The 27,782-nt window shown below is 46.4% G+C and overlaps 1 protein-coding gene across 1 annotated transcript in view; it reads left to right on the top strand.

Moving 5' to 3' along the window:
• Nucleotides 1-27,782, top strand: part of PEX14 (peroxisomal biogenesis factor 14) — a 148,425-nt gene that overhangs the window by 105,344 nt on the left and 15,299 nt on the right. The window contains exons 4-6 of the mRNA XM_061600574.1: nucleotides 15,665-15,787; nucleotides 22,719-22,804; nucleotides 25,550-25,652. Of these exons, the coding sequence (XP_061456558.1) occupies nucleotides 15,665-15,787; nucleotides 22,719-22,804; nucleotides 25,550-25,652 (312 nt within the window). The remainder of the gene's footprint in view (nucleotides 1-15,664; nucleotides 15,788-22,718; nucleotides 22,805-25,549; nucleotides 25,653-27,782) is intronic.

The raw sequence follows: 27,782 nt of genomic DNA, 5'->3' as shown, positions 1-27,782 counted from the left end.
TTGGGGGGGGGGCAGCAGCGAGGTGGGGAGGGGGAGACCTGACCTCTCTTTTGACAAGTGAAACTGTGTCTCCTTTGCCTCTAAAGCACTGATGAAATATATTTTGCACTGGCTTGTAATGCCGTGATTTATGCTGTGATACGGTTTGCGATATTCCACTGTCCTTTTGCCTTTGTGTTAAGTCTTCCCCCCCCTTCTCTCTCTCTCTCCCCCCCCCATCTCCTTCTGTTATATTTAATGTAATAGAGGTGAGTATGTTCTCAGGGCACAGAGGTGGACTTAGAATGCCTGTCCAGGAGCGGCAAAGGGGAAGCACTCTCCAAAACTCCCTCCTTCTTTAATCTGATCTTCTGTTAATTTCTTCTGTTTTTTTAAAACCTTTTTTTTAAAAAAAACCAAAATAGCATCCATCAGAAATGTTATCTGGAAAGGTAAAACAACTATAGGGAATTGCCCATGTTGTATCATACACACATATTTATCCATTACCAACTTTTGTCTTGAACCTCTGCTCCTTAAGAGCTCCTGCTGGCAGATCGCTGGGCCCTGCGTTTCGGCCACAAGAGCTGGATGTCTGGTCAGATTCTCCTGAGCACTTGTTAAGCCAAGAGTAGGGTGCCGTAGCTCAGTGGCAAAGCGCATGCCTTGCACCCAGAAGGCTGTGGGTTCGATCCCCAGCACCTCCACTGAAAGATTTGGGAAAGGGCCGGGGTGAACTCCATAGTCTGTGCAATCCTATGCATGCCTTCTCAGGAGTAAATCCCGTTGAGTTTAATGTGATTTACTCCTAGGTAAGTGTGTGTAGGATAGCACTCTAAGGCATCTTCATGTGTTGACGACACAGATGAGCAAGTGACCTCAGGGTAAGATAGCCCATCCCAGAAGGATGTGGAGCATCTGCTTTGCATGTAGAAGGTCCCAGGTTCATTCAGTCCTCGGCATCTCCAGGTAGGGCTGGGGGAGACCTTCTAAGCCTGGAGAACTGCTGATAGCCAGCGTAGGCATTAACGAGCTGGACGGACTCGGTATAAGATAGGTCCCTATGTCCCTATTGTTTCTGTTTAAATCAGCCCTTTATTTGGAATGATGAGGACTAGGATCTTAATTTTTTTAGTGGAAGGGCCGTAGCTCAGTAGTAGAGCATCTGACTTGCACGCAGAAGGCCCCAGGTTGCATCCCCAGGTAGGGCAGGGAATGTGCCCTGCCTGGAGAGCCACTGCTGCTAGCTGAGCTAGATGCAGCAATGATCTGACTCTATATAAGGCATAAGAACATAAGAACATAAGAAGATCCTGCTGGATCAGGCCAGTGGCCCATCTAGTCCAGCATCCTGTTCTCACAGTGGCCAACCAGGTGCCTGGGGGAAGCCCGCAAGCAGGACCCGAGTGCAAGAACACTCTCCCCTCCTGAGGCTTCCGGCAACTGGTTTTCAGAAGCATGCTGCCTCTGACTAGGGTGGCACAGCACAGCCATCATGGCTAGTAGCCATTGATAGCCCTGTCCTCCATGAATTTGTCTAATCTTCTCTTAAAGCCATCCAAGCTGGTGGCCATTACTGCATCTTGTGGGAGCAAATTCCATAGTTTAACTATGCGCTGAGTAAAGAAGTACTTCCTTTTGTCTGTCCTGAATCTTCCAACATTCAGCTTCTTTGAATGTCCACGAGTTCTAGTATTATGAGAGAGGGAGAAGAACTTTTCTCTATCCACTTTCTCCATGCCATGCATAATTTTATACACTTCTATCATGTCTCCTCTGACCCGCCTTTTCTCTCAACTAAAAAGCCCCAAATGCTGCAACCTTTCCTCGTAAGGGAGTCGCTCCATCCCCTTGATCATTCTGGTTGCTCTCTTCTGAACCTTTTCCAACTCTATAATATCCTTTTTGAGATGAGTCGACCAGAACTGTACACAGTATTCCAAATGCGGCCGCACCATAGATTTATACAACGGGATTATGATATCGGCTGTTTTATTTTCAATACCTTTCCTAATTATCGCTAGCATGGAATTTGCCTTTTTCACAGCTGCCGCACACTGGGTCGACATTTTCATCGTGCTGTCCACTACAACCCCGAGGTCTCTCTCCTGGTCGGTCACCGCCAGTTCAGACCCCATGAGCGTATATGTGAAATGAAGATTTTTTGCTCCAATATGCATAATTTTACACTTGTTTATATTGAATTGCATTTGCCATTTTTCCACCCATTCACTCAGTTTGGAGAGGTCTTTTTGGAGCTCTTCGCAATCCCTTTTTGTTTTAACAACCCTGAACAATTTAGTGTCATCAGCAAACTTGGCCACTTCACTGCTCACTCCTAATTCTAGGTCATTAATGAACAAGTTGAAAAGTACAGGTCCCAATACCGATCCTTGAGGGACTCCACTTTCTACAGCCCTCCATTAGGAGAACTGTCCGTTTATTCCTACTCTCTGCTTTCTGCTTCTTAACCAATTCCTTATCCACAAGAGGACCTCTCCTCTTATTCCACAGCCTCCTGTGTTCCACCCTAGCTTCTCTTGATCATCTCCTCTGAACGGTGCTTTCAGCATGTAAAAGGATATGGGGGTTCTTCCCCATTTTTGCTTTTCCTCTCCCCCCTCCCCCACATACATCAAGCAAACAACTTGACTCTTCCCTTACTGCAAGGTTGCAAACCCCAATCCCTCTCCCCTGCAAGCTGAATTTCAAATGATAATGCCTAGTATGTGAGAATTTTTAATTTGGAGGTGGGGGTATTCTGTTTCTAACATTTAGCTGCAGTGTGGGGAACCTTTGGCCGTCCAGATGTTGCTGAACTACAACTCCGATCAGGTCCAGCAAAAGCACAGCCTTTGACCAGGGACGATAGAGAAGTTGTAGTTCAGCAACATCTGGAGGGCCAAAGGTTCTCTGCAACTGATTTAGCAACCCTAACCATGTAAGTTCAGGAGGGAGCCCTGTTGCTATGTTCTCAGCCATGAAGCTCACATTGAGCCAGTGACTGTCTTCTCAGCCTAACCTACCTCACAGGGTTGTTATGGGGATTAAAGGAGGAGGGGGAGGACCATGTGCGCCACCTTGAGCTCCTTGGAGAAAAGGTGGGATGGAATAATAATAATAATAATAATAATAATAATAATAGTAATAAATGTTGAATTCAGTGGGGCTTACTCCCAGGCAAAAGTGGGTTTAGGATTGCAGCCGAAGAAGCCCCTCATAAGATCATGCAACAACTGCCACATAATTTTGGCAGAGGGCATGCTTGCTTAGAGCAGCCCTCCCCAACCTGGTGCCCTCCAGCTGTTTTGGATAACAACTCCCATCAGCCCCAGGGGTGGCTGGGAGCTGTAGTCCAAAACATCTGGATGGCACCAGGTCAGAGAAAGCAGGTGTAGAGATTGAGTTCTATCCCTGTCTAACTCCTTTTGGGTATAAAAACACAAAACAAAACCCAACAACTGGTGCTTACCTGTTTTAAATTTTGTATTTTCTTTGGAATTGGAAATAAACAAATTGTGTGTGCGGGGGGGGATAAGGTTGATTGGAAGGGGGTGCAGGGGAAGGGGGTTAGAAATAAACCCATAAACAAGGTGATATATAATATTTTTTTTCATTCTCCTTTTAAATAAATACCGATCAGCTTTATGTTCGGAGACAATAGGAGCTGTTGGCTTAAATTTGCAGTTTACTGTATTTATGGCCGTAATATCAAGGTGCTGCCGTCGTAATTTCATGCCCCAATGAGAAGTGCAAGGTCGAAGCAAATGCTTCCATTGGCATCCTGCTAACACCCTAACTCATAAACAAGGCCCGCCTGGATCAGGTGGCTTGGAATAATACAGGCTAATGAAATACAGCACAGCTTTCCATTACTGTTAGTTTTTACAGTGTCGTCATTACGTGTAATTTATGTTTAAAAAATTCAATTTTATACAAGGCTCTGGGAAATAGGGGTCTGCAGGGTCACCCGACGACTTTTAACGGCTTGCAGGGTTGGGGTTGTTGCAGGCTGGCAGGGAGGGGGAGGGAGCGAGAGAGGACTTCTTGTCGCGTTCAGCCTGTTCTTTCCAGAGGGGCGGGGGGGGGGGAGCGGAAACGTTCATAAATAAAATAAATAAATAAACAAGAAAGCCTGCTCTCAAAATAATAATAAAAATGTCACTGTCAAGTTCTTTCCTTTTCCCTCCAAAATCTTACCCTGTGCTTTGCTATTTTGGAGTCTCTGTGATTTGCTTAGTCGTTTAATTCCCCCCCCCCCAAAAAAAGCGTGGGTTTTTTGCACTTTTAAAAAGTGAGTTTGCTATCTTTTCTAAGGCCGTGTGTGTGTGTGGGGGGGTTATTTGAAAGGCAGGTGGTTGTCTCTGCACACTTTCTCTTTTTCTACCTATCAATCACTCAGGAGGTCCCATAAGCGCGGGGTGTGGGGGGGGGAAGAGAAAGAAATAGCACAGCCCCGGTGAAGGAGATACTTAACAACCTCTCCCAAACTCTCACCCCCTGACATTGGCTTCCTCGCCTCCATTTACGCTTCCCTTTATTACAGACTCCGAAAGCACAGCCAACAAAGCAAAAAACTCCCTGCCAGGAGTTTTTTTTAAAATGCCAAGCACACACACACACAAACAAATCTCTTTATACTTAACTCTTCCTTTCCCTGGCTGTGTTAGCACTACATTTTTAATGGGGTCCCACACATTTGGCTTTTTCCTGCATGCAGGAATCGGCTAATTCTGATGCTCAGGATTCAAGCGCAGTGCTGATTTAGCCAAAATGGCGCTTCTGCGTGCAAACGCACACAAGCAGGTTTGGGGGAACCCCAAGGTTTGCAAAAGTCAAAAACAATTATTTAGAGGGGGAAAACCCTTAGGGGGACGGAACCCCCAAACAGCCCAAGGACTGAATGTGCTCAGTGGCTAGAGAATCCTGGTGGACTCAGGGAAGGGTGCATGTGGAAAATAGCAGGGAGGGTGAATGGAATGAAATGGATGGAATCCTGAATTTTGCACTGCAACATTTTGTTGCAGGCCCCACATGTAAATACATTAATAGTCAGAATGGAGAACCTTTGGCCTTCCTGATGTTGTTGAACTCCCAACCACCAGCAGCGCTAGCAGCCAGCAGGGCTAATGGTTAGGGATAATGGGACTTGCAGTCCAGCAGCATCTGGAGGGCCACAGGTTCCCCATCCTTGGACTAAAGGCTCCTGGAAGCTGCAAGCACCATCCAGAAAGGAGGCTCCCTGCTCTGTCTCTGCATTAGTGGCTGCTCTGGCTTTTATCAAGGTTGATTAAAACGGGGATGGGAAACCTGTGGTTCTCCAGAGGTTGTTGGACTCCTACTCCCATCAGCCCCAGCCAGCACAGCCAATGCCTAGGGTCATATGTTCTCCAGCCCTGCGCTAGGCTACCCAGTTGGCATTGACCCATGGCATGGTCTTCTCAGTGGTGGTTCTCCATTTATGGAATGCCCTCCCTGATGAGCTGCGCCTGTCTCCCTCATTACTGATTTTCAGGAGGAAATTTAAACATTCTTTTTTACCCAGGCAATTGGTGGCTGAAAGATACTGTTCCTGGCAACCCTGAAATCATTGTCTGAGAGAATGTGATTGTTGGAGTGCTGAGAGGTAGTTTTGAAGACTGACAAGGAAGTTGCACATCCCTCAAGGTCATTTATTTCATTTAGGTGTTGTTTAAAAAAAAGTTTGCATAATTTACTACACGCATACACATGCAAAAAGGGTGGGGGAACTAGCCCACTTGCCTACACTATTCTGTTCCATTTGGAACTATTTTACTTGTTTTATAATTGTAGGTTTTATCTGTTTTTATAATTGTGTAATATATCGTTGTAACCCACCATGGGACCTTATGATGAGGAGTGAGTAAGTAACCTAACAAATAAATAAATGTAATAAGTTAACAGTTTCATGTCCCAAAAGGAATTGGGGGAGAGGGGGAATCAGTTTTTTTAAATGTCTTTGCCTGCTCACCTGGGCAACTGATTCATAATCGCCATAGGCGAGCTTTTAACGTACTTTCTTGTATGCCTTTGCTGTCCTTGTTGTTGTTTGCTGCAGTCTAGACTAAATTCAACAGAAGGATGTAATCCTACTTTTAATATCTTGCATCAACGCAAGGAACGATTGCACCAATGTGGTTCCTACCCCCCCCCCCGAATCCCCTTCCATCTCTGCATTCCTCTCTGCAACTGCAGGAAGAACAAAAAAGGGACATGGTCCAAATAAATTGTCTCCATGTTAATGAAGAAGGTGGGGGATGCAAAACGACATTTCTGTTGACCTTAGGTTTATTTATTTTATTTATTTATTTAATTAAGCTTATATACCGCCCGACTAGCAACAGCTCTCTGGGCGGTGAACATTAATTTGTTGGTTTGTTGTTTTAAATAGAACCTTTAAAAAAATGAAATTGACCTGACAGGGCATCATCCTCTAACAAGATCGTGTGGCGGGTGAAATATCAGAGGATCACACCTTTGACCCCACTGAACTGTATTTTAAACTCCACCGGACTTCACATTCTGCCCCCCCTTCCTCTCATTCATTCATTCGTTCGTTCGTTTGTTCTTTAAAAGGCCAAGCTGAAGGAGGAAGAAAAGGGGAAAAATCAGAATCTGTCTCCTGTGCTTTTAGGGGATGGAAAGTACCTGCTATACGCTGTGTGTAAACAGCATACAGTATGTGGGTAAAAAAACCTAAATAACACTAATGTTTGGGTTTTAGTTTTGTTTGTTTAGTTATTTGACAAAATTTTTGTACCTCTTGATTGTAATTACAGCATCCAGACTGCTTACAAACCCCCCCCCCAAACATTAAAATTGTCAATAAAAGACAAAGTTAAAAAGCAGGTGTATTTTTAAAAAAAATCAAAATATAATCAAAGCCAACCGTTGAGCTAAAAACAGATTAGTTTACCTTGCAGGATTGTTGCTGCAAGAATTTTGCAACAAAGTCATTGTTATGTGGGACATTTGGAGCAATTCTGAAGTGTTATAATTCAGCGGTGGGCAACAGGGCTGGGGCCAGGCATGACTGGGCCCTTGGGCACCAGCCTGCCCAGACCGTGTAAGACTGCTCCACCTACCTCTTCTCTCTTTCTGTGAATGCCCTGTGCACTGGGCATGCAGGTCAGCCAAGATGGGGGCGGAGGCCTCTCTAAGGGGCTGGTACCCCTGCCACCTTTGTCGATGGCATGCATACCCGCTACACTGCATGCACGCACACACACGTGTGCCATCAATGAAGGTGGCTATAGGGGCATTAGCCCGTTAGAGAAGCCTCTGCTGCCATCTTGGTTGATGGCAGCTGTGCACACAGTGCGCAAGGCATTCGCAAAAAGGGAGGAGAGGAAGGTGGAGCGGGTGGGTGTTGTGGGTCCACATGGTCTGTGAGGCGGGGGCTGGGAGCTCCGTCTCTGTGATCTGCGGCAGGGTCTGGAGTCGACCCTGCCGAAGATCACAGAAGGGAAGCGCTACTCCCACATCCTAAGGAGGAGCCCTTCAGGGGCCCCTCTGGGCCGCAGGGGCCCTTGGCCAGGGCTCAACCTGGCCGCCCTTTGACGCCGGCCCTGGAGGGCAAGATCAAAATCTGTCAGGTGCTGAATACCAGCAGTGAGCACAGTTGTTGTCAGAGGTGGTTGAGGTCACCCCCTTTTTTATTTCATATCCTTTTATTATTACATTTATATTGCACCTTTCCTCTAAGATGGCGTATGTGGTTCTCTCCCCCCTCCCAATTTTTTATCCTCACAACAACCCTGAGAAGTAGGTTGGCCTGAGAGACAGTGATCACCCAGCAAGCTTCATGGCTGAGTGGGGATTTGAACTCTGAGTCACACCCACACCATACATTTAAAGCTGATTGAAAGCACATGGCTTCTCCCAAAGAATACTGGGAGCCATAGTCTGTTAAGGGTGCTGGGAATCGTGTCACTGTGAGAGGAAATCTACAGTTCCTAGGATTCTTTGGGAGAAGGCATGTGCTTTAAATGTGCTTTTTAATGTATGGTTCTGATGTGACCCCTTACCCCTTCTCTTTCTACAACCCTCACCTTCTTGGCACTCCAGGGTGCTGAGAGATGCTTGGGAGAAGACTCCTCTTCCCTTCACAGAGCTGCAGTTCCCAGAGTGGTTTAACAATCAATCCCTCTTCCAAGAGAACTCTGGGAATTGGAGCTCTGTGAATGGAAGAGGGGTCTCCTCACAACTCTCAGCACCCTTCACAAACTACAGTGACTGTTCAGAGTGGCAAATTACTGCTTTAAATGTAAAGTGCAGATGAGCCTTATAGTCTCAGTCTTAATCCCTGGTGGGAAAAAGTCACCACGGTCTCTGTGACCATCTCTTTCCTACTTCTCCAACTTAAGTTCACCCCAACACTGTCATTCATTATTAGTAGAATCGTCTGAATCAGTGCCTAATATGCTTTTTATTTTTAAATGGCGTTGGTTCCAAAAGAAAAGAAAAAAGTGCAACTGAACTGACTTTTCTGAAAATGAGCAAATCCTTTGCGTGTTTGGGACCAGAGCTATAAAATCAATCCCCCGCAGGCCCCGCAGACATGTCATTAAACACACACTCCAAGCTGTGGTTTGTTGAAAGTCAACGCTTTGGTTTTGAAAAGAAACCATGAGATATTTTTGGGGGGGGAGCTGTAAACTGAGGCTGCTCAAAGCACAGGTATGCATGGCAACCTACACAGCAGGGCTGGTGCTGAGACTGAGCAGCAAAAGCCAGCTTTAGAAACATTACGCACCCAGTATGAAACGCTGTCTGTGCCAGAACTGAGAAGCCCTGGAATTAGCCGTTGTTCTAAGTTAGGGATAGGGAACCATTTTCAACCCAAGGGCCGCAGTCCCTTCTGGGGGCCACATGCCCCGTTGTGGGTGGAGATAGAGGCAAAAGCTTTGTACAGAAGGCTCATTTCTACACACACTCACACTCCCCTTCTCTCCTCCATGATCAGAGTTCCAGCCAGGCAGTAGCACTCAAGGATGTGTGTGTGTTTCCGAAGCAGAGACATTGTGGGGTGTGGCTGAGGAGGGGATGTGGCCTGAGGAAAGTCCCAAGGGCCAGATGGAGAGATCTGGAGGCCCACATTTGGCCTGCCGGCCTGGGGTTTCCCATTCCTGCTCAAAAACAGGGCGGTGTTGAATACCAAAGTCATATTAGTGTGTCACTGAACTACATTCCCATCAAAATTCCAACAGGGTACCTTCCCAGCGCAGGCCTGAAGAGCTAAACTCTGCCATCGTGTAATCTCGCTTTTGAAACCAGTAGTTCAAAACTGTCTTTGTTAGTATTTGTGTGATTCCCAGGGGGTGGGGAGCGTTGGCTACAAGAGGTGAGCGCAGTGGCAGGAAACTTCCCGAAAAAGCAAAGACTGAGGCTGCGTGCACACCATACCTTTGAAGCACATTTGGGGAAAGGCCTCAGCTCAGTGGCAGGGCATCTTCCTTGCATGCAGAAGGTCCCAGGTTCAATCCCCAGCATCTGAAAGCCTGGTGAACTGCTGCCATTCAGTGTACTGAGCTAGCTGGACTCGGTATAAGACTATGTTCCCCTATGTTCCCATGTTCCACATCTCCCCTCTCCTCCAAAGAATCCTGGGAACGTTCGCTTGTTAAGGGTGCTGGGACTTAGCTCTGGGAGGGGTAAACTACAGTTCCCAGGATCCTTGGGGGGGGGGAAGCCATGTGCTCAAAGTGTGCTTTAAATGTGTGGTGTGTATGCAGCCTATATGAAAGACTCCTGCAAATCAGAATCCCTCCACCAACCTGACCTCTATGGAGAAAAATATTTTAAGGCGTTATAAAAACAAGGGACAATTTGTCCAGTGGTGGCATCGGGGGGGAGGATGGAAGATGGATGGATGGATGGAGAGATGGTGGAATGAGGAGGGGGAGGTTGGGGGGGTCACGTTCTGTTTTCCACTGTGGCTCATCCTTGCTTCTTACCCTCTGCAGTTATATTATTCCTTGCAGATAGCAATCAACTGGAAGGAAGTGTGTGTCTAATTTGCATGAGATTATTTAAAACAAAAAAAAAGCTCTGCATTAGTCAGGGTGATGGTAAACAACACGGAAAGAGAGAGAGAGAGAGAGAGAGAGAGAGAGAGAGATGCCTTCTTATAATATAGCTGCGGCTCAGCTTTCAAGGCCAAATATAATTCACTTACAATCGGCAACTCTCTTCATTCTTCCTTTTAACCTTTTGGATCCTGCCTGGTCTTGATCTTCTCCAGAAGATCAGAGACTGTTTGGGTTTATGCAGGGAAGGACTGGCCAGGAGTGAGAGAGAGGCAGCTGCAATGTGAGAGGCAAGCATGGGTGTCTGGAATGCTGCCGAAGTGGGGATTCCGGCACCCTGGACTTCTACGCTGTCAGTGTAGACCAGCCTCCTTCGCCAACCTGGGCGCCCTCTAGATGTTTTGGGCTACAACCCTTGTCAGCCCCAGCCAGCGCAGCTAATGGGAGTTGTAGTCCAAGATATCTAGAGGACACCAGATTGATGAAGGAGGCTGATATTTTCTCCGGTAGGCTCTCCCATAAAGAATCGACGGGGCTTTTGAAAAAATGCTTCCCATGGGACTTAATCAACTATTTATTTATTAAATTTATATCCCAACCTTCCACCCAGAAGGAGCTAGCTAAATATAAATAAATGTATAGCAGCTACAAGAGTGCTCGTCAGTGACTCCTCAAATAAGTTGATAAATAAGTTTATAAATGAATCAGTCAAGTCAGTGGTCCTCCCCTGCCCTTCATCTCCCAACAAGTAGTTCCTGAGGTAGATTGCCTCTGAACCTGGATGTACCATTCCTAATGATCATGACTGTTAATATGAAAAAAGAAAGTCAGCCTTTGCAGGCATATGGGATTCAGAATTATGCTGCCTGTATCTCTAGTTTCCCTGCCAGCCCACATTTTAAGAGATCCCTAATGAAAACAGCCGTGCTCTGTCTAATCCTATTGTCGCTGTCTGATATGCCCAGATTAATGCAAGAAACAAATTTTTATCTATTTTATCCCACCCAAACAGGATGTGGATCTATCTGGGAGGAGGGTAGGCTAACAATGAATGTTATTTCCTGTGCTTTCCAGATTGGAGGCCTCGAGAACAAAGAACTGCTCTGTGGTTTGGTGTTCAATCTTTAGTGATAATATTTATCACATATGCTCTCTTTGAATTGATTTTTTCTGCGGGGGGGAGGAAGTGAAGGGACGGGAATGAGCATCCAGATTCGGTTGGGACCCACTCACAGTATCAGTGGTAAATTTTGAGAAGTCAGAGCTAATCATAACAACTCCCATAATTTCAACAGTTTATTAGGATCAGCATGACTGCAATCCTATGCACAGTTCCAGGCATAAGCTCCATTGAACTCAGTGGGGTGAACTTCCAACTGCCTTACTTTAACTTGTAAAACACACGGAGCTGTAACAGAAGAAACTCAGCCAGCTAAAATGCAATTTTTAAGTTTTCATTAGAAATGCAAAACAATCTACCAGTTAAAACTGCTAGTGTGAAGTAGGAACCCCATCAAAGAAAAGGAAATATGTGTCTAGCCACTGCGGGATTATTTCCATCATTCTCTGGCTTCCTCTATGCCAGGGCTGGGGAATCGCTGGCCCTCTAGATGATTTTGGATTCCCAACTCCCATCAGCCTGGATGGCCAGTGGTCAGGGATAGGGGCGGTTGTAGTTCAGAAACATCTGAAGGGCTACAGGTTTTCCATTCCTACTCTGTGCTAAACTATGTCACACACAAACTTGAAAGCCTCGTTATCACCTCATTCTCTTGCCAAAGGAAAGAGAGTCTGTCAATTCATTGCTCCTGCTCTGAAAAAGGAAAAAATCTTGGCGCTGCATTCCCCTTCCGGTCTACCACTGCATAATGCCATTCTCAGGCTGGGCTTTGCCACTGCTTGATTGCATTCCAGTACTGGAGGGTGAACTCTCTTTATCTTGAGTGGAATTGGAACCTCCCAGCAACAAACAAACCATGGTTTGTTTCAAGCCCAATTCTGAAATTTAAACCCTGTCAAGCTCCTAATTATATTGTTGGTACTGCAGCAGCTGCTAAATCTCACACCCCTCCCAGCAAACACACAAGATTCCCCATCAGCCCTGAACCTTGCCCTGAAGTTCCTTGCGAGACTTTTGTTCAGGCTCTTTAAAAGCTGCAAAAACAGCACCTCAGGTACCAAGGACTATGGGGAATGTAGTGATGCATATAACAGGGATGTGGAATATGTGGCGCTCCAAATGTTGCTGGACTACAACTCCCATCAACCCCAGCCAGCATGGCCAATGGTCAGGGATGGTGATGGGAGCTGTAGTTCCATGAACCCCAATGGTAGGGATGTGTGGATCTGTTTTCAATTTCTCTCCATTCCTCATTTCCCCCCCAGTCTTAAGTTCAGTTGTCCACATTTACATCTCAGTTTGCACTTTTTAAAAAAAGTTTTCATGAAAATTCATCAGTGAATTTCTCCTAACATTTACACGTTTGTATGCAATTTTGTCTAATACATGCATTTTTGCTAAGCACGTTTCCTTAATATAATGCATTCTAAAATGTTGGTTTTCACTAATATATGCATTTTATGCACATATTACTTTTTGTAAGGCAAAATTAATGGAAGTGCAAATTTCGAAAGATTGCTGTTTCAGCTCGCATATTGTTTTGGAAAGTGTAAATTAGGTAGGTTCGCCTTTAAATGCAAATTGAGTTGAATTTCTCCCCCATTCCTCCCCCCAAATGGCCAGGTGATGGGAGTTGGAGTCCAGCAAGAGTAGTCAGGGATAACAGGAGCTGCAGTCCAACGACATCTTGATAGGTTCCCCATCTGTGCTGTATAGTATGCTGGTCAGGCGCCTTGGAAACTGCATGTCCCATGATCCCCAGAAATGATGTTCCCAGGATCCCTGGCTCCTGGGATGCTGCTGTTGCAGCACTTATGACATCCAGGGGAGTGGAATAGGATGCGCGGGTGCTTTGTTAACAATCTGAGCCAGAGATGAGCTTTTCAAGGAAATGGAACCTGAGTCAAGAAATTACATACAGCAAGTCAGGTGATTTTGTGCTTCCAAAGTCCTAGTAAAAAGGAAGAAGTCGCGTTTCAGATTGCCTCACAAGTAGTTGGTCTGACTGGCTTTGAAGTCTTACTTTAGGGCCATTTTGTACACTGTGCAGCGTTCACTGTGACAAAGCTGACAAGAGTGAAGACAACTCCTCTGAAGACAGTCTCAGCTGACAGGCAGGTGCTGTAGGAGAGCCCTTGTTGAGCGCCCATAGGGCAACCTCTGCAAGCAGCAACACCTAGAACAGAGGTAACTAACATGGGGCCCTCTGGATGTTGTTGACCCCCAACTCTCATCAGCCCAAGTCGGCATGGCCAGTGGTCAGGGACGATGCTGGGAGTAAGGAGACCAACCATATCTGGACGTCACCATGCTGGCAACTGTTGCTCTAAAAATCGGCTTCGTTAGGCTGCTTCTGTAAGATGCTTGGACTCAACCAATAGCGCAGGTGTGGGAAACCTGTGGCCCTTCTAGCTGCTGCTGAACTACAGCTCCCATCAGCCTCAGCAAGCAGGGATGATGGGAGTTGTGGTTCAGCAACAACTGGAGGGCCAAAGGTTCCCTGCACCTGCTGTAGTGTCTCTCCAATGGGTTTTCTCTCCCCCCCTGCGTTTTGCTGAAGGCTGGACCTACAATGCCTTCTGGAGGCCTCTTAAACCCTGCTTTTAAGTTGCTAAAATAAAAGTAGCTAAAAATCAAATGAAAGCACATCGTTTCCCCCAAGCTTCTCTTTCCATAGCCTGTCCCCTACATGCCCTGTGTTTCTCTTTCGTTCTTCGCAAGGACTTTTCTCTCTGTCGGATGCAGCAAACCAGCTGTTCCATTTTCTTCGCAGATGCTGGTCAGCAGCTGGTTCCTCTCTCTCTCTCTTGTAGGCCAAATCCTTTCCGTATGTTGTGGCTGCAGCAACTGGGGAGGTCCCCTCATTTCACCCCTCTCTCTCAACAAAACAAAACAAAAACTAAAATAGGATAACTGTGCATCGTGCCGGTTAAAACCTACCTAGCCAAGTGGCAGCCTTTCAGGCCAGCGGAACGTCAAGCTCATCCCTGAAAGTTTTGCCCTGGCCTCCCTCTGATCTTTTTTTACTTTTATTGCCTCCTGATGCTCTGCGTCCCATTCATGCTAATCACAGTCAGACCTGATTTCCAACATCCCCCCCCTCGTCTGTCTCTCTTTTCCCTCCCTTTTCTTTTTATTTCCACATTTGTCATAAAATAAAGCAAATTATTCCCATCTTCAGAAACGATCTAGACTAATTAGTTGTCTAACCCAATAATTAGCTTTTTGTTTCCCTGTCTGTTTTCTTACATTATTGTTAGTTTCCCCCCTACTCTGGGGCTGTTGTTGTTCTCGGGTTGTGTTTTTTTTACACCATTACAGATTAAAATGAGCCACATTTGCAGTTGATGGTGTACGTTTCCCCCACCCGTTTGCTTTGCGTGTGATTTTTTTTTTCTTTCCAGAGGAAGAATGGGGGAAATTGCAATAGAAAAGCTACTTCAAAGGCAGCAATAAACCCAAAGATAAATTAAGGAAATTGAATGAGCCACATTTGGAAAGTGGCAGCGAAGGCTAATACTCCGTTGCTTAAGGTTAAATTGCAGCAGATAATGTGGTTGCCCCCCACCCCACTCCCAGTGAATCCAAAATTCAAGAGGCAGCACACATTTGTCAAAATACTTTTGCATAACTTCGAGGAAGCTTTGCTGGGAACTCTGGGCTTTTAATTGGGAAGCCGCTTGGTTCAAATGGCTATGTTCTCCCTCCACTGTCGAAGGCAGTATGCCTTTGAATACCAGTTGCTGAGACTCACAAGTGGGGGGAGTTGCTGTCGCTCTCAGATCCTGCTTGAAGGCTTCCCGGAGCATCTTGTCGGCCACTGTGAGAACAGAATCCCTTCGGCCTGATCTAGCTGTAGGGCTCTTCTTAGGTTCTTAACTTGGCTGGCTTTTCTGAGCCTCTCCAAAAAAGAAAACTTGAAGTCTGGGAATCACAAGTGGGAGAGCTGCTGTTGCACTCGGGTCCTGCTTGTGGGCTTCCTCTGGTTGGTCCCTGTGAGAACAGGACGTTGGGCTGCACGGGACATTGGCCTGATCCAGCAGCCAGGCTCTTCTCACATTCTTACTACTGTGGCTTCAACTTACACAGGCTTTAATTGTTTTTATTTCCCGGGGTCCCTCCATACCATTTTGGTTCCTGGTGCTGATAAATATCTGTTTCTTTTGGAGGAGACATTAATTCAAATGTTGCTAGTTAGACTGCTGGGACAGGTGGGGCGGAGGGCCGGGAGCCCCACAGTAAGTGCAGCCAGAGCCAATGAGAAGCAGAGACAACTCATTCACGTTTTGTCCCCGTCCTCCTCCTCCTTCCCCCTGCTGAGTTTTGCAAGGGGCAACGCTGAGACTGAGGAGGAGGAAGTTGAGAGGCAGTGCCACCCCCTGGGCTGATTGTGAGTAAGAAGGCAGGCAAGTGGGGTTTGGCTGAAGGCAGACAGATTGGTGGGGCGGTGCCCCATTCGCCCTAATGGACAAGCCTCCACTGGCATTAATGTACTCCCATCTCCTCTTCTTCCTAGGACTGACGGATGAAGAAATCGACCTGGCCTTCCAGCAGTCAGGCACCGCCAAAGAGGAGCCTCAGCCCCTAACCATTTCTGCACAGTTGGTGCCAACTCAGCCCCCTCATCTTGCCCCACACAGTAAGTAGCCCCTTGGCAGTTGCCAGGTGATTTTCCTTCCTTCCTTCCTTCCTTCCTTCCTTCCTTCCTTCCTTCCTTCCTTCCTTCCTTCCTTCCTTCCTTCCTTCCTTCCTTCCTTCCTTCCTTCCTTTATATCTATCTATCTATCTATCTATCTATCTATCTATCTATCTATCTATCTATCTATCTATCTATCTATCTATCTATCTATCTTAGCTGCTAATAAAGATTTAACACGAGTAATCTACTAGCACCTATTAGTCCCAATAAAGATACTGTGGAGGGAACTGCAAACTTGTCCACTTGCTGTGGTTTGGCTCCCATCCTCGGTCATGAAAATGACAAGCAAATTAATTAATCGCACGCAACAACTCAAACGTGCAATTAAGCCGCAGCCCTTAAGATCAAGATATAATTCTGATCTCGTTGTCCCAACTGGCTCCAGAGGTTATCCTGAAGTGGGGAAAGTATATATGAACACCAGAAGGGCCGTAGCTCCATGGCAGAGCATCTGCCTTGCATGCAGAAGGTCTCTTGTTCAATTCCCGGCATCTCCAAGCAGGGCAAGGACTGGGAGAGACTCATGCCTGAAACCGCGGAGAGCTGCTGTCAGTGCAGACAATACTGAGCTAGATGGAGCAATGGTCTGACTCGGTACAAGGCAGCGTCCTATGTTCCTAGAAGAATCCTGATGGACCAGGCCACTGGCCTTTCTAGTCCAGCATCCTGTTCTCACAGTAGCTGACAAAATGCCCCAATGGGAAGCCCCAAAGCAGGACTTGAGTGCAACAGCACCCTCCCCATCTGTGAGTTCCAGCAACTGCCATTCAGAGGCATAGCCATCAAGATCAGTAGCTGTTGATAGCCTTATCCTTCATGACAAGGATATGGACGTGTGAATTATTTCACCTCTGAGCCAAACGTGCAGGCTTGGTACAGTCCTTCAGAGAAGTGGCATCTAAGATTGCAGGTGGGAGAAATCATGTTTGGGTGCTATCCATTAAAATAATAATAATAATACACACACGCTCCCTGCATATGGAAAGTTTCAAACACACTCCCTGCATATGGAAAGTTAGCATGTGAGGGGAAAGACTTGGTTAAAAATGCAGAGAAGGCTTATTAGGCTTAGAGGAGGAAGGCAGATTTATTAAGAAATTGCCAGATTATTTTTTACAGGTTTTGGGAATAACAAGGCTTAAGGTAATGTGCAACCATATGAAATAATGAGGAAATTATAGATGAGTTTTTATTCTGTTGGAAATATACAGTTGTAAGGTGAATAATGTATCCATAAATATTTACGGATAATTATGGGTGTTTTTTAAAAGAATGTTCTTTATTCAGCAAATTAGTGGCACTGGTAATGCCAACCTGGTAGATATGTTTGTTTAAAATTAATTAAGATATTTCAGTGATGATCCCTGTTTGTTAACTAAAGCTGCAGTCCTGTACACACTTACCTGGGAGTGAATCCTGCTAGCTTAGGGGGACTTGATTCTGAGTTGACATGCTTGGGACTTGGACTATAAATTTGTATTTATATGGAATACAATAATGTAATATTTATAATAATTACTATTGGGTAGTATTTAATGCAGCCTTTCCCAACCAGTGTGCCTCCAGATGTTGTTGGACCACAACTCCCATCAGCCTCTGCCAGCATAGCCAATGGTCAGGAAAGATGGGAGTTGTGGTCCAACAACATCTGGAGGCACACTGGTTGGGAAAGGCTGATTGAATGCTAGCCCTACACAGAGTAGGCCCGTTGAAGTTAATATACAGGACTGATTTAGGTTCATGGATTTCAATAGGTCTACTCTGAGTAGGACTTAGCTGAATGCAACCCATTATTATTAAGTCATTCTGGTTAGTTCCTGCTGCTGATGAGATGAAATTCATATCTAGTGAGTGAACCAAAAACTATACACACAATTAGAAAGCAAATTCAGAATTGAGCCCAGGCTCCTCTAGACTAGAGTTTGAATCTGGCTTGGAATGCCCCCAAAATCTCCAAGAAAGAGGCCACATCAGCTCTGTACATTTAAAGCATCATTATACCGGCCCTGGCTTCCTCAAAGAATGCTGGGAACTATCATTTGTTAAGGGTGCTGAGAGTAGTTAGAAGATCTCTATTCCCCCTCACAGTAGAACAATTCCCAGATTAGTTTAACAGTCAATCCCTCTTCTCGATCATCCCAGAGTGCAGAACACAGAATAATGGGCTCAAGTTACAGGAAGCCAGATTTTGGCTGAACACCAGGAAAAACTTCCTGTTAGAGCAGTATGACAATGGAACTGATTATCTAGGGAGGTTGTGGGCTGTCCAACACTGGAGGCATTCAAGAGGCAGGTGGACCTGTCAGGTATCTTTTAACTTGGATTCCTGCATTGAGCAGGGGGTTGGACTTGATGCCCTTATAGGACCCTTCTAACACTACTATTCTATTATTCTTCCCAGGGAACTCTGGGAATTGTGAGGGGAACAGGGATCTCCTCATAACTTTCACCACCCTTAACAAATTAAAGTTTCCAGTTTTCTTTGAGGGAAGCCACAACTGTTTAAGGTGATATAACACTATTTTAACTGTATAGGGGAGATGTGGCCAGGGTTAGTTTCCATGTTCTCCCAAGTTCTTGCTTCATTGTTTAATGTGATTCAGTCTCAAGTGGTACAATCCAGGAAGTGGTACATTCTAGATAGGATTGTATCTCATGCTATTATCTCTGCATCTTGGAATCAGACAAATTGTTCTCTTATGGGGGGTGTTCCTAGGCCCAGGGGCCAAATGCATCATTCCAGGCATCTCTGTCTGACCCTTCGAATTCTCCCCAGACTCCACCCCTCACTTGATCCTAAGTGTTTTTGCCTAGCTGGAAATGTGTCCTTGAACTTAAAGCATTAGCTTTAAGTTGGATTCCTGCATCGAGCAGGGGGTTGGACTTGATGGCCTTATAGGCCCCTTCCAACTCTACGATTTCTATGATGATGCCGCTTGCTTCCCTGAATGGAGAATATAGCGGGGCGTGTGTAAAAACTACCTTACTGTACAAAGGTAACATTAACATTTAAAGGTAAAATTAACATGGCTGTGCCCACGTCTGCCTCTGGCCTTGCCCACCACTGGCCTGTGGTCCCCGGAAGGTTGCCTAGAATGGAATGTGGCCCTCAAGCTGAAAAAAATCCACAACTCCTGTTATAGAGGATTTCCAAGAGACAACCTGACAACAGACAAACTGTTGTCACATGAGTTGCAGAGCCAGGAGGGTTAAGGGTTGTCGTGTGGATATGCCCCAGCTGGAACAGTTTGCCATTTCCTCCTCTGACTAGCAGCCCTGATGACGCGTTGTACAGAAAGCAAGTTCTGATCCACAGGGCTACATCGGCAAGCCAGCAGCTGCCATTCTCACATTTCCTTAATTTTAAACCTTTATTTAGACAAAGGAAAGAACCAGTCACCTTCCTTGATTCTCAAGAGTGCAACAGAGCGTGTGTGTGTGTTTGTGTGTGTGTGTGTGTGTGTGTGTGTGTGTGTGTGTGTGTGTGTGTGTGTGTGAGAGAGAGAGAGAGAGAGAGAGAGAGAGAGAGAGAGAGAATCTTTCCCGTTCTGTACATAGGAACCTGCCATATACTGAGTCTGATCATTGGTCCATCTTCCTCACTATTTACACTGACTGGCAGTGGCTCTCCAGGGTTTCATGCAGGGAGTCTTATCCCAGTCCTACCTGGAGATGCCAGGGACTGAACTTGGGACCTTCCACATGCAAGGCAGGTGCTCTGCCCCTGAGCAACAGCCCATCCCTGCTTCTCTCTTGTCCTTTTGCCAAGAGGTGTCAAAATCTGCTCCTTAAAACACACACACACACATATATACACACACCACAAACCACCAACTCCTTGATTTTGATTAATTTAGAGAAACAAGACTTGGGTTGACTGATAATAAAACTGATAAATGACATCTGAATTACTTGTAGCAGTAATTTATTACATAAAATATCTTTTATTTGACATGCGATTAGTTGCTGGAAGCATCACTCAATCTGACTAGTTTAAACACGCTCCCAAACTGAACCCCCCGACTTGGAGGGGGAAAAGGAGGGTGATGAGAACGCTACGACTGTCTACCATTGGCATTTATGAAATACTCTAATCCAGGAGTGAGGACAAATCTGACTCTTAACTGTTCAAATGATTGATAGGGTTTATATATACTTTCCCCCACCTCACCTAATCCCCTTCATTACATACAAATTCTGGGGAGTTCCTGAGCAAAAGTGTGTAAGGAGCGCTTGCATTGACCGGGAGTTGTCAGCATCCTATAATATTTATGACCCTCATTGTGTGTGTTTGCACACAGGTTTTACACCTGTTTAAAAACTCCCGCTGCCTCTGCCTCAAGGTCTGATGGTTTCCACACTCCCTTCCCTTGGATGCTAACAGGGCTGTGTAAAAAAGCCCCTAAAGTAAGTTGCCTGTGGTGAGTTAAGGATTGCCTCCAGGCTATCACTCAGAGACGCATTACAAAAAGTTGTAATTACATTACAAAAGTTGATTTTCTTTACTTTTAGGCCACAAATGACCAACTTCTTGCAAGGCTGCTTGTGAGATGCGGCTGTGGCTGTTTATTTAAGTGGTTTAAAGAGGGGATGAGGTAAAATCCAGGAGGAAGGAGAGACCTTTTAATGGCAGTTGCCGTGATAGCTCCATAGAACCTCCATGTTCAGAGGCAGTCCACCTCAGGGTGCCAGCTGTTGGAAGGCACACAGTAGGGAGGGCTGCTGCCCTCGTGCACTCTCTGTGGGATTTCCTGGTGGCATCTGGTCATACACTTTGGGAAACAGGGCTGTGGACTAGATGGACTGTCCAGTAGGGCTCTTCTTATGTGTTCAACCCAGCTTAGGATTTGCTATGGCAGGTATTATAGTGGCTGGGCAAGGTGAGGGTGACTGCTGTCTCCCCCATTTAAAATCTTGCAGTTCTCAAAGAGATGCCATATGGCTGCATTAAAAAAAAGCCCTGCTGGATCAGACCAAAGGTTCATCTAGTCTAGCATCCACTCTCCCACAGTGGCCAATCAGGTGGCTCCAGGATGCCCACAGGAGGGCATGAAGGCAACAGCTCTATTATTAACAGGAACATAAGAAGAGCCCCGGAGCTGAATCAGTCCAAAGGGGGCCCCTCTAGTCCAGCGTCCTGTTCTCACAGTGGCCAACCAGATGCCCATTATGGGAAGCCTGCTAGGAGGACACAAACCCACAGCAGCTCTCTTGATGGGTTTATCACCGCACAGACTCCATCCCTGCACCTTGAACCAGCAGGGCTGCTGACGGAACTTTGCTATCAGTCCTCACAAACTACTAGTGCCCACACATCCTGGCCCATAGATTTCTCCTTCACATAAATAGGAACTGGTGCAGAGTTTGGGGTTCTCTCTCTCTCTCTCTCTCTCTCTCTCTCCTTTCTTTCTCTTCAATTAGTTCTTCCCCTTCTCTTCAGTGTCTTTTATTTTTTGCCACAAGACAGAATTGTTTCACACATCCCTTAAAACGAGTAAAATGGCATTTCGGCTCCTTGTCTTTATAGACTCTCTGAACTTTCTGAAAGATCACCTCGGTCCCTTTTCATTAATAATGAAAACCAGGGGGCAATAAAATGTTCTTAGCACGAACATTACAGGGATAGAGGGAGAGATGACAGAGGTCAAAGGCTGCAGCTGATGGAGTTTGGGTGTGTGTGGAGGGGGAGCAGGAAGACCTACAGGTGTCTTCGGATTCTGCCTGGAGGTCAAAGCATTGGGGCCTGGGAAACTATGGGGGGGGGTAACCATGCTGCAGCGGTTCATAAGCTATCTGAGAGTTAGCCCTTATGAATGGGGATTTCATTTGCAAGACGTTAAGTGCATCTTGATATGGATGCATTTGGAGTCGGGATTGGATAATGCAGAGCCTAGAGTCAGATCTGTTTGCTCCCCCCACCCCCAAAAAATTATCCAATCCCTCTTACAACCCCCCCCTTTTTTTTGGTACTGTTTCCCTTCTGGTCACTGTTGTGGTTCATTTTTAAGATTTCTTTTTTGTTGTTATGTGAGCTTAATCCATCACAAATCATGTAGGTAGCATGATGTCATCACAGAGTACCAAACCAGAGTAAAGGGGATGCTTCTTGCCGTCACTCTGAATGGGAGAAGAGTGTTGCCCCATTTTTGCAGGTCCCCTGAAGCACTGTTCAAGTGAGGAGCTATGTTTCACCAGGGTCCAGTTTTTCCAGGGGACCCTCTCCATCAGTAGTGTGGTGAAATGATGAGCTTAAGCCTTACTCCTCCACCCTACCAATATCACCCAGAATGGGTTGGGCCTTCCCAGAGCTCTCTGGGAAGAGGGATTGATTGTTAAACCACTCTAGGAACCATAGCTCTGTGAGGGGAATGGGGGGGGGTTCTCCTCACAATTTTCAGCACCCTTAACAAACTACAGTTCCCAGGATGCTTTGGGGGAAGCTATGACTGTCTGAAGTGGTCTAACACTGCTTTAAATGTATAGTGCAGATGGAACCATATAGTTGGAACAGAGCATCAGTGAAACAAGAGGTAACGTGACAGTCTTGACATAACTCACCCTGGTGCCTTACACACCCCATTATTTTCTGATGTCTTCTCTCGGGAACAATTCCATTCTTTTGCCTCAGGGGTGGGAAATCTGTGGCCTAACAGATGTTGCTGGACTTCCAACTCCCATCATCCCTGACCATTGGCCATACTAGCCGGGGGGAGGGGGGCTGATGGGAATTGGAGTCCAACAACGTCTGGAGGGCCACCACTTTTCCATCTCTGCCCTGCAAGGATGAGGAGCACAACTGGGGATGCAGTCAGACTCTGCATGCTTCTCATCACACTGGCTTTTTGTTGTTGTTGTTGCATTTGTACTCCAGGTCCCCCCAGCTCCAGATGGCGGGATTACGGCGCTCTAGCAATTATTATGGCAGGCATCACTTTTGGCTTCCACCAGCTCTACAAGGTAAGGGGTTTCCTCCTGATTTCCTCAAGGCTGTGGAATTCAACCTCTAGGAAAGGACCAAGGCTCAATAGTAGAGCATTTGCTTTGCATATAGGAGGTCCCAGGTGCAGTCTCTGGCAGCATCTTCAGGTAGGGTTGGGAATGCTCCCTGCCTGAAAACCTGAAGAGCCCCTGCCGGTCAGTTTAAACATCATTGAGGTAGACGGCCCAGTGGTCTGACTCACTATAAAGGTGGTTTCCCTTTTTTTTTTAAGCTTAAGAGCTACATTCCCTCTTGAACACAAAAGGCTGACATTTAGTCCTTTCTGCAGCCGGATGGGGAAGAAGGGGGAGCGCGAGAGTCCGAGACTCTTTCCTGCTTCTGCGTGTAACCCTATACCATGGTTTAGTGTGACACATGAACGCAAACACTGCACATTACACAGCCTGCCAGTTCACTCACAGCAACCATGGAAGTATATTTTGAACTCTTGAAAATGCCTAATTAAGTATTAAGCATTTCAATTCACCTTCTAGGGCAACACCTTCACAGAGTAGCTTATATAAAAACTCATAAAATACAATATTTATTTATTTTTTAAAAAACAGTAAAAGAACACCTGAAGGAGGAGGGACTACACATGCTCAGTAGCCACAGAATGTTGAGTGTTGCTTAGAGAAGAAAAATTGGAAACTGGATGGCATGGTCTGCTGGAGAAATACATTAATGGCTGCCTATCTGGATCCCGGAACAGGACTATACCTGCTAGGAGGTTGGAAAGACCGGAGCTCAGTGGTAGAGCATCTGCTTTGCATGCAGAAGGGCCCCGGTTCAATCCCCACCGTCTCCAGGTAGGGCTGGGGAGGTCCTGCTGTCTGAAACCCTGGAGAGCCACTGATGCCAGTCAGTGTTGGATAAATCAAGTCCTACTTATAGACCCAGACAGGCAGAGTAAGACTTTTAGCAAGGGGTAATGGGATGGATGGGTGGTGGTGGTGACAGAGTTAGGCAGTGACCCATCATGCCGAGAGTAACCCAGCTGTTACAAGGATGCCCCTATTTTCATTTGTGGAATGCTAAGGGACATGTAAAAACATAAGCGAGGCTGATGCCAGTCACCAGCTTAGATGGCTTTAAAAGAAGATTAGACAAATTCATGGAGGACAGGGCTATCAATGGCTACTAGCCGTCATGGCTGTGCTCTGCCACCCTAGTCAGAAAACCAGTTGCCGGAAGCCTCAGGAGGGGAGAGTGTTCTTGCACTCGGGTCCTGCTTGCGGGCTTCCCCCAGGCACCTGGTTGGCCACTGTGAGAACAGGATGCTGGACTAGATGGGCCACTGGCCTGATCCAGCAGGCTCTTCTTATGTTCTTATGTTCTTATCTGTGTCATTAACCGTTGTAGATCAAGTGGAGAACACATTCCCCACCCCCAGGCACTTCAATTTTGGTGGGTTTTTTTTAATTTTAATAAACATGCTAAGATCTCTTCAAAAAGTACCTTTAAATGTCTTTCTCCAGATTGCTGCTTTTTTGTTGTTGCTCCTCTTTAAAGCAAGGATTAGAGGCAGGTGCTAAGCCAAACATTTTCCAATTTCTGACGTTTTCCCCCAGAGGTGGGGGATGAATGTAGCTGTTCTGGAGTACGGCAAAGCTGGAATTCTCTTTGGGACATGGATCTTACCTAGAGAGTCTCCCACACCACCATCAGCACCCTATGTCTTGCTCCAGGGAAAGAGCTTGTGAGCCCTGTCTCCTATAGGGTAGAGGCTGATTGCGGCCCTCCAGGTCTTTCTGTCTGGCCCTCGGAGCTCTCCCCAGGCCACGCCCTTCACTAGTCCTGATTTGCACTCCAAGTGGTTTTGCCTGGCTTGAACTCTGATAATGCCATGGTTTGCATTCTGCCAGCAAAGTGGAGTAAGAAACAATGGTCTAAAGTGGGTTTGCAAACCACGACTTGTGCTAACTGTGGTTTAGCACAGTGTCTGAATTGACAGATCATAGCATCATAGAATCGTAGAGTTGGAAGGGGCCTATAAGTCCATCGAGTCCAACCCCCTGCTGAATGCAGGAATCCAGATTAAAGCATCCCTGACAGGTGCCTGCCCAGCTGCCTCTTGAAGGCCTCCAGTGTTGGAGAGCCCACCACCTCCCTAGGTCATGGGTTCCATTGTCGTACCGCTCTAAGAGTTAGGAAGTTACAGTCTTAGCTGTGCCTGAGGAGACAGCTGTACCAGAGAAGTGGGAATATAGTCAGCCAGCTCTAAGCCGTGGGCTGTGTTGGGATGTAATGGTAAACCAAACTCCTCCTTGTGGAGGAGAGCCAAGTATGCAAGCCTGGGGAGAGGCTAGGCTCACTTTCATTACACCAAACCACAGTTTAGTATAGCCTTCCTCAACCTGGTGCCCTCTAGATGTTTTGGACTACAATCTCCAGCCAGCATAGTTGGTGATGATGGGTGATGTGGTCCAAAACATCTGGAAGGCACCAGGTTGGGGAAGGCTGATTTATGTCCAAACCAGCCCATAGTTTCCCTATACATTTGGAAGCACAAGCCATAGTTCCGTGTGATATCTGAACTGACCTCAGTTGAACGGTTGGCAGGTCTATATACGCAGTATCTAGCATCCCATCAGGCGCTAACTGATGTTTTGTCAGGAATGCGCGGTTCACATTTCAGGGTGATCGAGCCGAGTCCAAACGTGCCCCTGTTTCCTTCACACACCCGCCTCCCAGATCACATTCCTCTCCACTCTTTTTTGCAGAAATACTTGCTCCCGCTGATCATGTGTGGCAAAGAAGACAGGAAACAGCTGCAGAGGATCGAGGCGAGCGTCTCCGAAATGAGTGGCAGCGTGACGCAGACAGGTGAAGATTAATGATTCCATCAGTTCCTGTCCTGCCCCTCAAAGCCCTGCTCTCCACATCTTCCTCTCCCCCCCACACACACTCTACATTTCCCCCTTTTCTTTCCTTCTTTCTCCTCCATCTTCCACTTTATGTGGTGACTTCATTTATCTGCTCTGAGAAATCTGTTCACATTTGCAAATGAAGCCGCCGTCATTTCGGTTTAATTTGAAATTGCTTGTTTACTGTCGGCGCGGCCTCAATTAATTATGTTTTTACGGAAAGGCTCCCAACCTCAGAATATTAATAAGGGGAATAAAATGACAGCCTTTCGAAGGGGCTGTAAAGTTCATTTTTAATTTCTGCTTCTCTGAGGGTTTTCTTTGGGTTTTTTTTCTTCCTGGGGGAGGGGGCATCTGCTCCCCCCCCCGGTTCTCCGCCACATTTTCCTTCTGAGTATTCAAGGCAAGGTCAAGAGAGTCTGTGATTACGCCCTGTCCCCTGACCCCTGCAACCTTCTCCGTTATTGACTCCATAGGGCTATTCTTCATTACACGCTGCCCCAATGGATAACCTAGATTAGCTGTTACCTGTCATGCTTGTGAAATCTCTCTCTCTTTCTCTCTCTCTCTTTTAATGAACCTGTTTACTGGATGGAAGGTCTGGTTTATAATCTGAAAAGGGGGGGGGAGACTCTCCCAGCTGTGATAAGCAAGTTCCCCTTCTGCCATGAGTCAGTTTTGTTTCCATGTGTGTCTGGGGGGGACGGGGACGGATTTATCCAGAGGAATAATCTGTTTCCCCCATGGGGTGTATTAATGTGAATTAATGTGAAGAGAATCTACGAAGAGCACAGAAGTATGGTTGTATCTTTTAAAGAGGGGGTGGCACAGCTGTTGAATTGCCTGTGACATCATTGAATTGCCTGTGCCATCATTACTTGTTCACGTGCTCCGTGCCCTTGATCACCAACTGCAGTCGCATTCCAGAAACGGGAAGGCCCATTGAAAATGGACTGCCTTCAAAGTTGATCCCAACTTATCGTGACCCTATGAACAGGGTTTTCATGGTAAGCGGTATTCAGAGGGGGTTCCCCATTGCCTCCCTCTGAGGCTAGTCCTCCCCAGCTGGCTAGGGACTGCTCAGCTTGCCACAGCTGCACAAGCCGGCCCCTTCCTTGTCCGCAACAGCCAGCTGGGGAACAACTGGGCTCCTTGGGACTATGCAACTTGCCCATGGCTGCACAGGTGGCAGGGCACGTAGCCCCTGAGCTACTCACTGTGGGGTGATCTTTAGCTGGCCCTTGACACCCAAGAGACACGAGAGGGGATTTGAACTCACAGACTCTGGACTCCCAGGCAGGCTCTGCTCCCCACTGTGCTTAAGACACCTGCTTTGCATGTAGAAGGCCCCCTGGTTCGATCCCTAATGGCATCTCTAGGCAGAGCCGGGAATGACTTCTGTCGGAAACCCTGGAGAGCCCCCTTGCCAGTCAGGGTCAACTGCCTTTCTCCAATCTGGAGCCCTCCAGAGGGTTTGAACTCCCCCCAGCCAGCACAGCCGTATTCTCATCAGCCCTAGCATCAAATGGCTATGCTGGCTGGGCCTGATGGGAGTTGTGGTCCAAAACATCTGGAGGGCACCAAGTTGATGAAAGGTGGCATTGACAGTATTGAGTTTGATGGACCAATGTCCTGACTCAATATGAGGCAACTTCCTATGTTCCAGAAGCAAACAATACCTGTTACTAGTGGATTATCGATTTAGACATTGCATCAAACCATAGTTAGCACAAGTGTTAAGATATCCTGCCAAACCACAGTTAGCAGTGACGCATGGTTTGCAAACCCACTTGAAGCCACAGTTGCTCGTTCTCATTTACCAGCTGATGAGAAACCATTGTTATGATGCTTTTAGTTGTATCTTGTTATTGGATTTTAACATTTTACGCCTTATAGTTGTTTTGTTGTTTACTTGATCTTGTAAGCTGCCTTGAGCAGGTGTTTTGCTTGTAAAAGCGGCCAAAAATATTTATTTAAACATGAAACAACTTCTTTAATAAACTAAACTACAAATATCCATATAGTTCTGCGCTGCTGACTTTTTAATCGTTTTAGCTCCTGCTGTTTTTATTATGTGTAATAGATTTGC

The sequence above is a fragment of the Rhineura floridana genome, chromosome 18, assembly GCF_030035675.1.
Source record: "Rhineura floridana isolate rRhiFlo1 chromosome 18, rRhiFlo1.hap2, whole genome shotgun sequence".
In the NCBI taxonomy this organism is placed as follows: domain Eukaryota; kingdom Metazoa; phylum Chordata; class Lepidosauria; order Squamata; family Rhineuridae; genus Rhineura; species Rhineura floridana.
This window is presented reverse-complemented; position numbering and strand designations above follow the sequence as displayed.